The sequence below is a fragment of the Hydra vulgaris genome, chromosome 14 (assembly GCF_038396675.1).
Source record: "Hydra vulgaris chromosome 14, alternate assembly HydraT2T_AEP".
NCBI classification, from domain to species: domain Eukaryota; kingdom Metazoa; phylum Cnidaria; class Hydrozoa; order Anthoathecata; family Hydridae; genus Hydra; species Hydra vulgaris.
In genome coordinates this window covers 6,595,969-6,610,000 of record NC_088933.1, presented here as the reverse complement: position 1 = coordinate 6,610,000, position 14,032 = coordinate 6,595,969, and the positions used below count along the sequence as shown (strand labels likewise).

General features: G+C 30.8%; 2 protein-coding genes across 2 annotated transcripts; both read left to right on the top strand.

Moving 5' to 3' along the window:
* The first annotated feature begins 9,152 nt into the window (after positions 1–9,152).
* LOC136090867 (uncharacterized) lies at positions 9,153–10,832 on the top strand. The gene has a single exon (XM_065817843.1). It carries the CDS (start codon positions 9,153–9,155, stop codon positions 10,830–10,832), a length of 1,680 nt encoding a protein of 559 aa, XP_065673915.1.
* Positions 10,833–10,858: 26 nt separating this feature from the next.
* Positions 10,859–13,813, top strand: LOC136090866 (uncharacterized). The gene is made up of 2 exons (XM_065817842.1): positions 10,859–11,741; positions 11,940–13,813. Exons 1-2 carry the CDS (start codon positions 10,859–10,861, stop codon positions 13,811–13,813), a joined length of 2,757 nt encoding a protein of 918 aa, XP_065673914.1.
* Positions 13,814–14,032: the final 219 nt, after the last annotated feature.

The window sequence follows — 14,032 nt, the reverse complement described above, 5'->3', positions numbered from 1 at the left end:
TTTTAATAGTAGGCTCTTTATCTTTAAAATGATTAAAACAAACTCGGGCATCTTTCTTTGGGCAGAAAAAATCATTTGTCTTATTAGTGTTTAAGCGGTTAATTAGCTTGATCCAAATTTCACGTTGAGAGGGAGATTTTTTGATAGTTGGAAAAGAAAATAATTGAAAAGGCAATGCACAACTACATCCAATATCCTTTTTTTCTACATTTATGTTCAGTGCATATTACATATTTCCATTTCATAAGTTTATAGCTTCCATTTGAACAATTTTTTACAACGCAATGAAATGCCATTTTACCAATAACTTCTTATTAAAACTAAAGCAAAAATAATAAATCAAAATAGTTAGTTTATTTAGCAGTTTTTATTTCAAAATAATAATTTCATTTTGCAAAAACATACCAAAATATAAAATCTATTTAAAGAAACAGCTTGATTCCCTTATAAAACGTACCGTTTTTTAAGTTTGTTTACTCGAAATTTTTGTGTGTTTGTTAATATGAGTGTGTTTTACAACTTTTGGGAATTTCGAAAACCGTGTATTGTAAATAGATTTTTTGTTAAAGAAACAGTTTGTATAGAAATTTTTGTTGTTGTTGTTAAAAATTATTTAAAATAAAGTGTTTTCAGTTTTATCTTAAGGAATTAAATATAAATTCCTTTTAAATATAAAAATTACTTTTGTCATAATAGTTTAAAAAATAGACGATTTATTTTGATGTAAATATTTTATTAACAAGATATTTTGTTTATTGTAAATTCAATAACATAAAGTTTTAATGACGTTCGTTTAATTTATGAAAATAAGTTATGATGACGAATGTGTTATCGATAACTGATAAATAATTAAAAAAAAATCTCTTTATTGTTTAAAAACATTAATAAAAAGAATTCACAAAATAAATAAGAAAAAATTTATTAACAGTTAATAAAATAACCAAAAACCAACTGTAAAATTATAAGAAAATAAACAAATATTATTTTACGTTTTTTGAAAAAAATACTTTTTTTTGAAGAAAATATTTTTTCAAAATAAATTTTAGTTCATATTTGAAAAAATAATAATGATTTTTCAAATACGATACAAAATATATTTGCTGAGTTGAGTTGAGTTACTTAAAAATGCCTTACGCGTTTTCGTTACGCTGCGAAATCTCGTAACAAGACATATATATATATATGTATATATATATATATATATATATATATATATATATATATATATATATATATATATATATATATATATATATATATACATATATATAATATACATATATATATATATATATATATATATATATATATATATATATATATATATATATATATATATATATATATATATACATACAGGGGCGTTGCGTGAGAAAATTGCAGGGGAGGGGGGGGAAGGGGAAGAGACTTGTTTTTCCCAACTGCTTAACATAGTTTTCACAACTGTTTTTTATAATTCAAGAATTCCAGAAATCAATTTCTGTTACAATCTTGAGTTGGCTCAAAGAACGCTAATTTGATGCAACACCATAAGCAGCTGTGATTACAAAAATGCATAGGTTATGGGCTTGTTTCAGTATATCCTTTAACTTCACAACATGGTACAAAATGTCTTGTAGCGTCTTGGCTGGTGTTCTTGATGACTTAAAATCTTCATCACCTTCTTCTAAACAGATATCTATCAAAATTTCCATCTGGCCTTTCAGCACATGAACGTCTGGAATATGATCCTTGTATCCAGGAGTTAAAAGTTTGCTTGCTTTTGTTAAGTTTTCAATACTCAAATTATCCTTATTTAACGGAAAACTAAAAATTTTGGTGATAGGGGCAAATATTTTCTTTAATGCTGCCGAGTTTTCGGTTAAACCCATGGCTAGAGAGTCAAAGACCTCTTTGAATTCTTTCCGGTAAAAAGCTTTCATCTCCATTGCTATTAATCTATGGTGTCGTTCGTAATCGTTTTCTGTATCAATGTGTAATTTCCTAGAAAATTATACTGCACTTTCAATCAAATTATTCATAGCAAGTAATAAGATTATTGATACTAATCTATGGTGTCGTTCGTAATCATTTTCTGTATCAATCTGTAATTTCCTAGAAAATTATACTGCACTTTCAATCAAATTATTCATAGCATCTGTATCGTTACTGATATTTTGTATGTTCTTGGCAGTACTTTCAATTACATTAATACTGTCAATGACATTGAAGTTTGAACTTTCTAAGATTTCTGTTAATATTTTTATCTTCTCAATGATATTCTTCATAAAGAAAAGAGTAATAATGAAATCAAAAGTTGTTACTTTTTTCAGAAGCCATCTTTGATGTGTCAATGCCTTCTTTATGTAAAGAAGATAAAATTAGCTCAGCCATCCCTTTTCCAGTCTTATCAGTGCATTCGACGGATTTTAAAAGCCTTTCTCGAATCTCACCGTTTTCACTGGCTGTTCTCACAACTATACTCATAATGTCCTTATGTAACATATCAGGAGTAGTGTCGGCCATCACGGGAAAAAAATTGAAGCTGTTAATTTCATCAATGATCTTATTCTTTAATTTCGTTGCAATTAAACTAATCATTTTATTTTGAGACGATGGACTCGTGTATGTAACTCTATATGGACGAAGGGCTCTATCTTCAATTCAGGCTTTTAGTGTGGGATTGTGGCGAGAAATAGGATTAACAACTGCAACAAAGTTACCTTGATTAGCACTGTTCGATTTTCTAAACGCTAGCCCTTGGCTTTCCAAAGTCTTCCATGTATCGATAAGAATTTGGACAGTTACTCTATTCTGCACCTCTATTTTTTGCTCTTCTATTAGAGCAAGTCTTTTGGATTTATCAATAAGGTGATCTATATGCCCTTTTTTCATAAGAAAATGACAATATTCACCTAATGTAACTTTATGTGCTCGAGAGGTAAAGTACGCCTGAAGCTTTCCAAGTTTGTCTTTCCCATAGCTTTTCATCTTAGACCAAGATCTCACCCCAACATTTATCCAAGCAGCTTTAGTTTTTTCCTTCTTTTCAACACCCTTGGGGAAAAAAATTTTTACCGTCACTTGGAAAACTAGCAAGTTTTGGTTGGTGTGGCCCTAACTGGGTTAAATAAAATTTTTGATTATCCGTAATTGAATGTGGACGTAAACCTGGGTCATGGCTTATCAATGCTGATGAATCTGATTTGTCAATTATAATAATTTGAGCTTTGGTATCGAGGTTTTTTATAAAAGCGTTTCCCATTTTCAAAACATTTTTCGACAGTTTCTTCTTCTCTAAATATACCACATGTTGAAGCCGATGTTTCAATTATTATCAAGTCTAACTTTGTATGTTCAGTACTTTGTATTTCATCATCCACTTCGACATCAATACCAGCATTCTGAGGTTCCATTTTTCGTTTTTTTGAAGCTAAGGAGGCTATAAAAGGATTCTCTGGGGCTCCCACTGTTTGTATATGAACCTTTCTACCACCATGAACGGATATTTCATGACTGGTTTTATAGTCGTTAATAAATACTGCTTTGCATACGCAAGATTATAATTTATATCTTTTGCTATTCATATTTAATGCTGGAAAACAAACGCAGATACTATAATTTACCGTAATTTTTAAATGATTTAATGTTTATAAAAGTTATCCCTCTTAATATATGTGATAAGATATAAGAGTCTTACAATAATAGAATAAGACTAATAATCCTATTATATACTCTAATTAGGCCTATTACTCCTACAAACCTAATTCTGATCCTACTTTAGTATACTGATAATTGGAAGTGATAACAGGTGCAAAACGTTTATATCAGAGTTTAGCATTTATTTTATTATACTTTCTAATAAAAAGCTTTATATAAAACTATTATATTAAAAAATGAATCATATTATTTTAAATGCTACCATATCTTTTATACAAGACAGCAATGTTAAAACCAATTCATGGAAATAAATATTCGCGTTTCGAAGTAGAAAGTATGAAAAAATGAACAACTGCTTTTAGTCAAACATAAATTTGCAGCTGCTATTTTTGTTGCATAAACTTGCAGCTGCCATTTTTAATGTTGATAACAAAAAAAAGTTGCGCGAAAAAAAAACAACAACGCGGAAATCAAAAGGGCGTTTCGTAATGACCTCCCAAGGCATTTCGTCGTGTGGAAAACAGCCTTAAGCCGTTTAATTAACGTAAAGTTTATTTGTCCCAGTCAAAAAAAAATTAGATCTTTAATGGATTTTTGCAAACATTTTAATTTTATTTAACTAGAAAATATTTTTTGATTTTATCACCAATTTCCCAACTGTCCCAACTCGTGGCAAGAAAATTCCCAACTTTTCTCTTTTCTAGATTCTAGGAGGGGGAGGCTCCCCCCCTAACCCCCTCCAAGGCGACGCCCCTGTATATATATATATATATATATATATATATATATATATATATATATATATATATATATATATATATATATATATATGTATATATATATATATATATATATATATATATATATATATATATATATATATATATATATATATATATATATATATATATATATATATATATATATATATATATATATATATATATATATATATATATATATATATCTGTGTATTTGTATGTATGCATGTGTGTATGTATGTATGTGTGTATGCAAGTATATATCAGAGCTGGAACCAGCTTTTTTGGTCTTTGAGCTAACTTCCAGACATCGAGCAAACTCCAAACATTTATATGTTTATACCTATGTCAAATAAGGATGCTTTGCAAAAATTTGCGATGATTGGAGGCTGGGAACAAAAAAGCCTAAAATTTTGTGCCCCCCTGCCCCAAACGTGAGAGCAACAAGTTGATGAAATTTTTTTTGCACTATTTTTAACTAGACTTATATTCATCGATAAATTTTAAGTTTCATAGTATTATCTTTCAGCCTTCAAAAATAATGACCATATAAAATTTATAACCTCCTCAAATTGAGGGGGGTGTAAACTTTATATGGTCATAACTTTTAAAAGTGTGTGTGTGTGTGTGTATGTGTACGTGTGCATGTGTATGTATATATGCGTGTATATATGTGTATGTGTATATATGTGTATATACGTATATATGTCCGTGTTTATACGTGTATGTGTATATATATATATATATATATATATATATATATATATATATATATATATTTGTATATCCCCTTTTTACCTTTTATTTATCAAAAGACTTTTAAAAATTTATATATATTCTAAGATTTTCGAATTTTCGAATTTTCGATTTACGAATTTTTCTGTGAGGAAAAAATTTTTAAATATCTTGTTTGTCTTTTTCGAATGTTACCAGAAATTATCACGTTTATGTTAGCGGTTGTCGACGACAAGGCCTAACGGTCTTCTACGAGTCCCGCGTTCTTTTATTTTTTTATTGATCTAATTTTGTAAAATTTTTATTGTCATTTACTTATTATTCTTATCTTGTAAACTTGTAAACTTTATATTTTATAATGACATGTTGTTTAAAATGTAATAAAAAAAAAAAAAAAAAAAAAAAAAAAAAAAAAAATTTGTGACAGAATTACACAAAATATTTTTTTTAATTTTTCATGATTTTTGAGGGTCTTCCACCTTAAGTTAGCATACATGCTTACTTTGTATACACATATAACAATCACTTTTTATGTAATCATTTTTTTGTCATATTTTCCACAATTCTTTCATGATTTTTGATTTTTTTCATGAAAAAATAGTTAGTGTCTGTTTTTTATAATCCGTATAACTTGGGCATGATTTAGCTATAAGCTAACAAGGCTGCAGCCTAGAGCCCTGCAATTTATTTTGCCACAAAATTTAATTTTTTATAAATGTGGCATTAACAACTTGCATTATGAGATAATGCAAAATATAAATATCATATTTACAACTTGTATTATCTCATAATACAAATGTATAAATAATTTATTATCTCATAATACAAATGTATAAATAAATTATTATAATATATAAAAAATTATAAATAATTTTTATTTTTATTACATCGACAATGTCAATTAAAAAAATTTATTTTAAATTCAATTTTTTTAAATCTTTTATTAAGAACCATATAAACACAAAGATTTGATACTTAACATGAAGGGATTTCCCAGTGGGCACAGTGCATTTATGAGTCGTTCTTTGGGCGTTTTTATTAGGTTTAAACCCTGGCTATTCTTATTCTAACAGGCGTTGTAAAGGGATGATATTTCCAATAAACTGGGGGCCATCGAAGAATATAGCTCGAGGGATTAATTTTTGGCAAAAAGTCACCCAATGCATATTGTTCGCGCGACTATCAAAACTAAGTGTCGTGTAAATTGGATTATTTTTACAATTGGTTCAGTCTACACTAAAATATGCAGATAAATAATCAAGGTTTATTGCTTAATTGGTCAAATTGTGAATGTTTTAATGTTTAAATATGTTAAAATAAATGTTATACTTTTGGTTCATGGAAGAAAGTTTGTATTTTTACACATTCTTCGTATCATTTAAATCATGGTAAATAAGTCTACAAATAGATGTTCAATAAACCACTATGTTTCAATATACTTAGTTTTACATTTGAAATTGAAAATTGCATAAATATCTTTCTAGTCTCAGAAAGTTGGCAGCCATTATATAAAAATATGTTTTTTTAATATTTACTTAAAAGAGACACTATTTTTTAGTAGTCTTTATCTTGAATGTTAAAATGTAAATGTTATAATTTTTTTTATTTATTTGTCATATTTAAAAAATTTTTAAAAGACTTTATAGTCATTAAAATATATTTTGTAAAAATAATATTTATTTGTAGGTACAAATAGTATATACAGAAAAAGTGTTTACAAATACTTTAACTTGTAACGTGTAATTGGCTACAATGCAATGTGAAACTGGCTACAAATCAGTGTTGTTTGTTTTTAACCAAGAATTACAATCAGATCATTTTATGAATTAAGTATATGTTTATTCTACTTTATCGTGTTATAAGGATATTAAAACACACTAAATATGTAAAAAACATTTTTTTTATTTTACTCGAGATAAGCTGGCCTTGTACGAAAAAAAATGCCTAAAAGTTTTGAAGTTCGAAGTTTTTTTTTATTTTTAGATCTTCATAATTGTCTATATTAATTAATATTTTTACTTTTATATTTTTGTTTTGCGTTTATTTCTATGTTTTATTTTGTATTCATGCATTTCAAAGTTATGTTTTGATTTATTTTTAAAATTGTATACAAAAGACCTTGATGTTATACTGGTTTTTTTTTTGTATACTTAAGTACCGTTAAATAAAAATCTTTTTTTTTTTTCAAGTTGTTATTATGGAAAGAACTTATATGAATCTGTTCAAACCTTAAACATCAAAGTCCTAAAAATAATTTATATTCTGATTATTTAAAGTTTTACTTTGTTTATTGGTTTTTATTGTTCCTTAAAAAATGAAATAAATATTTCGAATATTTTTCTCAAAAAAATTATTTAGATTACTTTGTACTCTGCCTCAGCTAGTGCAGCAGCTTGTTGTCTTAGTGGCATAATTTTTGTTTATAAAATAGTTAGGCATATAAAATATAAAGAAATTCGTTAGCCTACAATAGTTATGTTTCATTGCTATAGCATAACATACGTTATTGTATACATTTTTTTGCATTTAAATAGTCAAAAATATGAAACAACTTTAAAAATTTCTTTTGTTATACTTGTATTATTTATAATATTATTATGAATAAAAATTAAAATATCATTTGTATAACAGTAAGTCACACATACATACACTTTGTTTCTGTATATGAACACACACAGATATATAAACATTTATATATGTGTGTGTGTATAAACATAAACACATACACATATATAAACATATTTGTCTGTGTGTGTCTGTGTATCTAAATACTTTTGTTGCAAAACACTATTAAATTTTAAATCTTGTAGAAAAAATGTCATGTAACATGTGTATGTACATTCGATATTGTATTGAATTAAGTTTGCTGAAAGAACTGTTATTTATCTTTATATTTGTTTTTGCTTAACCTTTCATTGCAGTACTATCCCACGAAAACAAACTGACGTAAGACAGTATATTAATTATACTGAAAGCCAGTTTTCAAATTTTATGGTAACAATAAACATTATAAGATTAAAGTAAATTGGGTGCAATTTACTACCATGTACAGTAAAGTTTAAAAACTTAATTCGAAAACACATGGAAAATCCATAATATGCAAATATACAAAAATGTGCTTTAGTCAAATTGTCTCTGTTTATGATTATAAAGCTGACCATTAATGGACAGCAACGACCAAAAGCAGACCACCTAATTTACAATACAACTATAGTCAGGATGGTTTGATTCTATTCACTCTTTTGACTGGTTTGTAATTGTTTTTTGTCAAATTGTAGGAGTTAAAGTTCCAATTAGTTATAATCTAAGCAACCTTTACAGTGAAAAAGTACTTGAATTTACTAAAGAAAATAGTATCTTGTTGCGAAGAAAGCAGTATCTTGTTATATAACTGGAAACTCTACCCATTTATTGCAACCTCTTGATGTTACATTGTATGGACCTCTTTAATAAGTATTAGAAGAAAATACTTTAGGAAAATACTCGAGAAAATACTTAGAGGAAAAGGCTTGATCAATCGAAAACCTTTTGTTCCAAAAGAAGCACAGACAATTACAAAAAATAAATCTCCTTTGTTCTTTTTTTTTTTTTATAAACATTTCATTTTTTCAGATCAAAAGGTAATCAGCAACTTAGTAGCTTAGTGGTTTTGAAAGAAATATGGGATTTACTAATTAGGTATAGTGTGGTGAATTACGTCTTCCAAGATACTAACAACAATTAGCGGTTGTTTCTTAATATAAACATTAATGTATTTGAAATGATGTGGTCTTCGTAGAGGTATGGGAAAATTACGCCAACGTAATTACTTGTAATTAAGTTTATTTATTTTGTGGTTCTAAACTTTATATAAAAAGGGTGATATTTGTAAATAATGGATTCGCAGTCAGATGAAAATAAAATAAAATTGATAAACGAGTGAAATCATTAGTGTCTCAGGGAAAGTATTAAAAAATTCCCCACACAAAAAAGGTGGCGACACTAACAGGACCTACGAAACCTACGAGTTAGTAAAGAATGGACCAAGAGCGAATTTACCAAAGAGAAGTCAGCATGATAAGAATAAACATTAAAAACATAGAACGCAACACGATTAATGGCGACAAATCAAGCATAATCTTGGCGCTGGACAAAATAACAAATTTATTGGGAAGATTTGAAATGGCAAAGGATGAGCTGACCAGGAAAATGCTTGACGACGGCGAAAGCATCGATTCAGTTGAAGAATGGCTTTCGAAACCAGTAATGGAAGTAGAAGCAGCAATTGAAATCAAAAACAAAATGGTGGACAAGTTGGATTCGATAAATAAAAACGAATGCGTCAGAAAATTTGAGTATGAAAAACAAATAGTGGAACAGCAGTTAACGATTCAAAAAGAAGCAGAACAAGCCTCATTGAGAAAACTTCAAAGCGAAGAAGAATGGTATTTAAAGAAACTAAAAATGAAAGAAACATTGCGTAAATCTCTTGGAAACGAAAACGAAGCTACTAAACAATCTGTCAAACTTCAAAAGTACATTGAAAGGAATCCGTTGAACTCAACTTTTAACTCAAGCGACGAACAAACAAAGGGCGATAAAAAGAACACGAACGTTCAGTCAAGGCCCTATGAACATCGAAGCACTACGTTTAAACAATACAATGGCAGTCTTTATGACAAAGAAACCAGGGCAACTAGTGGAAAGCATGGATGTGTCTACTGTGGGTTACAAAATCACAAAAGCGAAGATTGTACAAAAGTACTAACTGTTGCAAGACGCAGGGAGATTTTAACAAACAAAAGATTATGTTACAACTGCATTGGTTACGGACACTCGGCGGTAAATTGTAAATCAAGAGGATGCAGAAAGTGCAACAAAAAACATCACACGTCCATTTGTCAAGATAGGAACGCAACAATGGATGGTAACATTGAAAATAAAAAAGAAAACATGGGAACGGTGCTTAATGCAAGCACAACTATTCACCCAACAGTGATCGCAAAAGTAAATGGTGAAAAAGTAAGGATAATGTTGGATACGGGTGCTGGAAGTTCCTATATATGTACGAATTTGATAACAAAACTAAAGTTGAAACCTACACGAAAGGAATATAAAAGTATTGAACAGCTCTATGGAACTGTGGACAAGCGTGTGGAAATATATAAGGTTACGCTAGAATCAACGACAATACCGGAATTTAGCATCAAAGTCGAATGCGCCAACGCAGAAAAGGAAACACTCACCTTTTTACCGAATCCGATGATCAAGGATGTTAAGAAGCATTTTGCAAAATTGAGGAGGCTGAAATTTAGCGATGATGAAGGGAGTGACGAACTTCAACCTGTTCACATTATACTCGGTGCGGCTGATTATCAGCGAATAAAAACCACGGAACCGGTAGTTCTCGGAAAAAATCCGGATAAAGATCCCGGAGCCGAATTAACGATGTTGGGATGGACTCTTTCTGGGAGACGAACACAATTTAGTTCAGGTATTGAGAGAAGTTTCTTATTGAACACTGGTCGTGATGAGTTTGAGCAAATGTGTAGTTTAGAAGTACTTGGATTATCGGACACAAATAGTGAGTCAATGTTCCACCAAGACTTCAGTGAAAAACTGCATCAAACCGAAGAAGGTTTCTATGAAACCAGAATGCCGTGGAAAAAGGGTGTTGTTAAACTACCAAATAACAGAACGTTCCTCATCAAGCAGTAGTCAAGGAAAATGCCGAGTCAACAAAAATGAGAATTGTTTATGATTGTTCAGCTAGAAAAGACGCTCAGTCACCTTCATTAAACGACTGTCTAGAAGTGGGACCATCGCTGCAACCATTAATTTTTGACATACTCGTACGAAATCGAATGAATAAACTCTGCGTTTTAGCTGACGTGAAGAAGGCGTTTCTACAAATTCGAATACACGAAATGGATAGAGACGCACAACGCTTAATTTGGTATAAGGACTTGAAGAATATGGAATTAACGGATTTACGATTTACAAGGGTGATTTTTGGTTCAAGTTCAAGCCCTTACATTCTTGGTGCTACCATTAAAAAGCATATATCAAAATACAAGGACATTTATCCTAAAACGGTGCTTGCTTTGGAAGAAGATACTTATGTCGATGATATACAAGCAGGTGGAGAAACGGAAGATGAACTTATCAGGTTTAAAAATGAATCAACGCAAATCTTAATGAAAGCTGGGTTCCAGCTGCACAAATGGCATAGCAACGTGAGCAAATTGGAAAGCAACGCTGAGGGCAAATCAACAAAAATACTTGGGATTCCTTGGAACAAAGAAACGGATCAACTATCGATTGACTTTACTGCTTGCATCAATAGTGGAGATAAAGAAGTGATAACAAAAAGGAAAATGCTATCCGCCATTAACAGTGTTTTTGACGTATTGGGATTTAGTGCACCTATTTTAATCACTGGAAAAATATTATACAGTCGGCTATGCTTGTTAAAACTCGGATGGGATCAACAAATTCCATATGAACTTTCAGAAGAATGGAAGACCTGGATCAAGGCAATACGAATTAAAAGAACTATTTCAATTCCGCGGAGCGTTCTTTCTGAAAGAAGTATTGAAATGGAGCTCCATGGATTTTCAGATGCAAGTAAATCAGCAGAATGTGCATGCATCTACATTGCAGTGAGCCACCGATATTCGAAAACCAGTAACTTACTTGTAGCGAAAGCACGGATCGCACCAAGGGATCTTAGTATTCCTAGACTGGAGCTGGTAGCAGCACACACCTTGAGCAAGTTAATGAATTAATTTAGGAAGACATTGAACAAGTATAATATTATTGAAGTATATCATTGGGTTGACAGTACTGCAGTACTTTATTGGTTAAAAGAAAGGGGCAGTTGGTCACAATTTGTCAGGAACCGAGTTCAACAGATATTATTAAATGGAGAAGTAAAATGGCTTTATGTCCCAACAAAAGAAAACCCAAGTGATCTTGGAACAAGAGGAGTAAGTCCTGAGAAACTAACAAGTTTGTGGTTCAATGGACCTATATGGTTAAAACACAAAGAAAATTGGCCAATTCAACCAGAAATATTTGAAACGCCGAACGCATTATGTGAAACTATTCATTTAAGAGAGAACGTCAGTATGGCAACAGAAGAAATAAAGGGACTTCATATATTTAAGGAAATATTGAGTAAACACAAGTATTGGAAAATCATAAGAATATCATCTTTCATAAAAAGGTTTATTTACAATTGTCGGAATGAAGAAAAAATAACAGGACCACTGAATGCTGAAGAGATGATAGAAGTGGAGTTGGTGAATCTTAAGTTACTACAAGAAGCTGTTGCGATAAAGTCCAATGTGGAACTTAAACAGGATGAAAAACAGCTTTGGAGGTGTCATGGAAAAGTCTCTGGGTATAATCCAATATTTGTACCAAAAGGTTTTCAACTAACTCTAAAAATTATTGAGTATCATCACGCGAAAACGTTACACGGGGGAGTAGGAGATACAATGAGTAGCATTAGAGAAAGATTTTGGATACCAAATTTGAGAGTTGCTGTAAAGAAGGTCATTCGTGAATGCAATCTATGTAAGAGATATAGAGTGAAACCGCTGTTACCGCCAACAAGAGCAATGTTACCACGTTTTAGAACTGAAAATATCGAACCGTTTACGGTTACAGGTGTTGATTTTGCCGGTCCGCTAAAGTATAAAGCGCAAGGGAAGTTGGTTGAAAAATGTTATGTTGCACTGTTTACATGCGCATGTACAAGAGCTGTCTACCTTAGACTTTGTCATGACCTAACGGCAGGAGAATTTCAGAGAATTTTAAAGGAGTTTGTTGTAAGAAAAGGACCACCACAAATGATGATTAGTGATAACGCAAAAACGTTTGTGGCAACAGGGAAGTGGTTACTAACACTTAAGAAGGATGAAAATCTCGCAAACTATCTTGCTACCACAGCCATAAAATGGAGGTTTAATTTATCAAGAGCGCCATGGTGGGGAGGTTTGTTTGAAAGATTAATAGGGATAATGAAGAAAAGTTTGTCAAAAACAATTGGGAAAGGCATCCTAAACTTCTTTGAATTGGAAGAAGTATTGCTGGATTTGGAATGCGTTATGAACAATAGACCACTTTGTTATCAAGGTGACCAATTCGATAAGCAAGTATTAACACCAAATGTATTAATGAGGGGTAGACCGGCAGTTTTGCTTGAAGAAGATATCGATTTAATAACAAGGGATGATTGCGCATTACGGAGAATCAAGTTTGTGAAAAGTTGTAAGAATCACTTAAGGAAAAGATGGATGAACGAGTACGTGCACGCAATGGAAGAACGACAACAAGCAAGGGAAAAGAGAGGTAACGTGAAACTCCCAGAGGTCGGAAGTATGGTACTCATAAAAGACGATGTGAAGGACAAGGCTCTTCTCAACATTGGTCGAATTGAAAACAACATTAAGGGGAAGGATGGAGTTATTCGTGGCTTTAAAATACGTCTTGGAAATGGTTATGTAATTGAACGACCAATTCAGTTGGTGTGCGACTTGGAAATGGGGTGTGGGGCAGAAAGCGGAATCGAATCGGAAGAGAATTTAGAAACCAAGGCCGAAGAGGATACCTTGAAAAGAGAACCAAGACAGGCGAAATTAAATGCACGACAAATAATCAGTTCCATCATGGAAGACGAGATGGCTGATTAAAGCCGAAGTCTCAGCTTTAATCGGGGGAGTGTGTGGTGAATTACGTCTTCCAAGATACTAACAACAATTAGCGGTTGTTTCTTAATATAAACATTAATGTATTTGAAATGATGTGGTCTTCGTAGAGGTATGGGAAAATTACGCCAACGTAATTACTTGTAATTAAGTTTATTTATTTTGTGGTTCTAAACTTTATATAAAAAGGGTGATATTTGTAAA

Bases quoted from the DNA above. Each gene is read 5' to 3' on its own strand.
- LOC136090867 (XM_065817843.1), top strand. From the start codon at position 9,153: ATGGACCAAGAGCGAATTTACCAAAGAGAAGTCAGCATGATAAGAATA.
- LOC136090866 (XM_065817842.1), top strand. From the start codon at position 10,859: ATGAGAATTGTTTATGATTGTTCAGCTAGAAAAGACGCTCAGTCACCT. The intron at 11,742-11,939 runs GTAAATCAGCAG...ATATTATTGAAG, and splicing joins CCATGGATTTTCAGATGCAA to TATATCATTGGGTTGACAGT.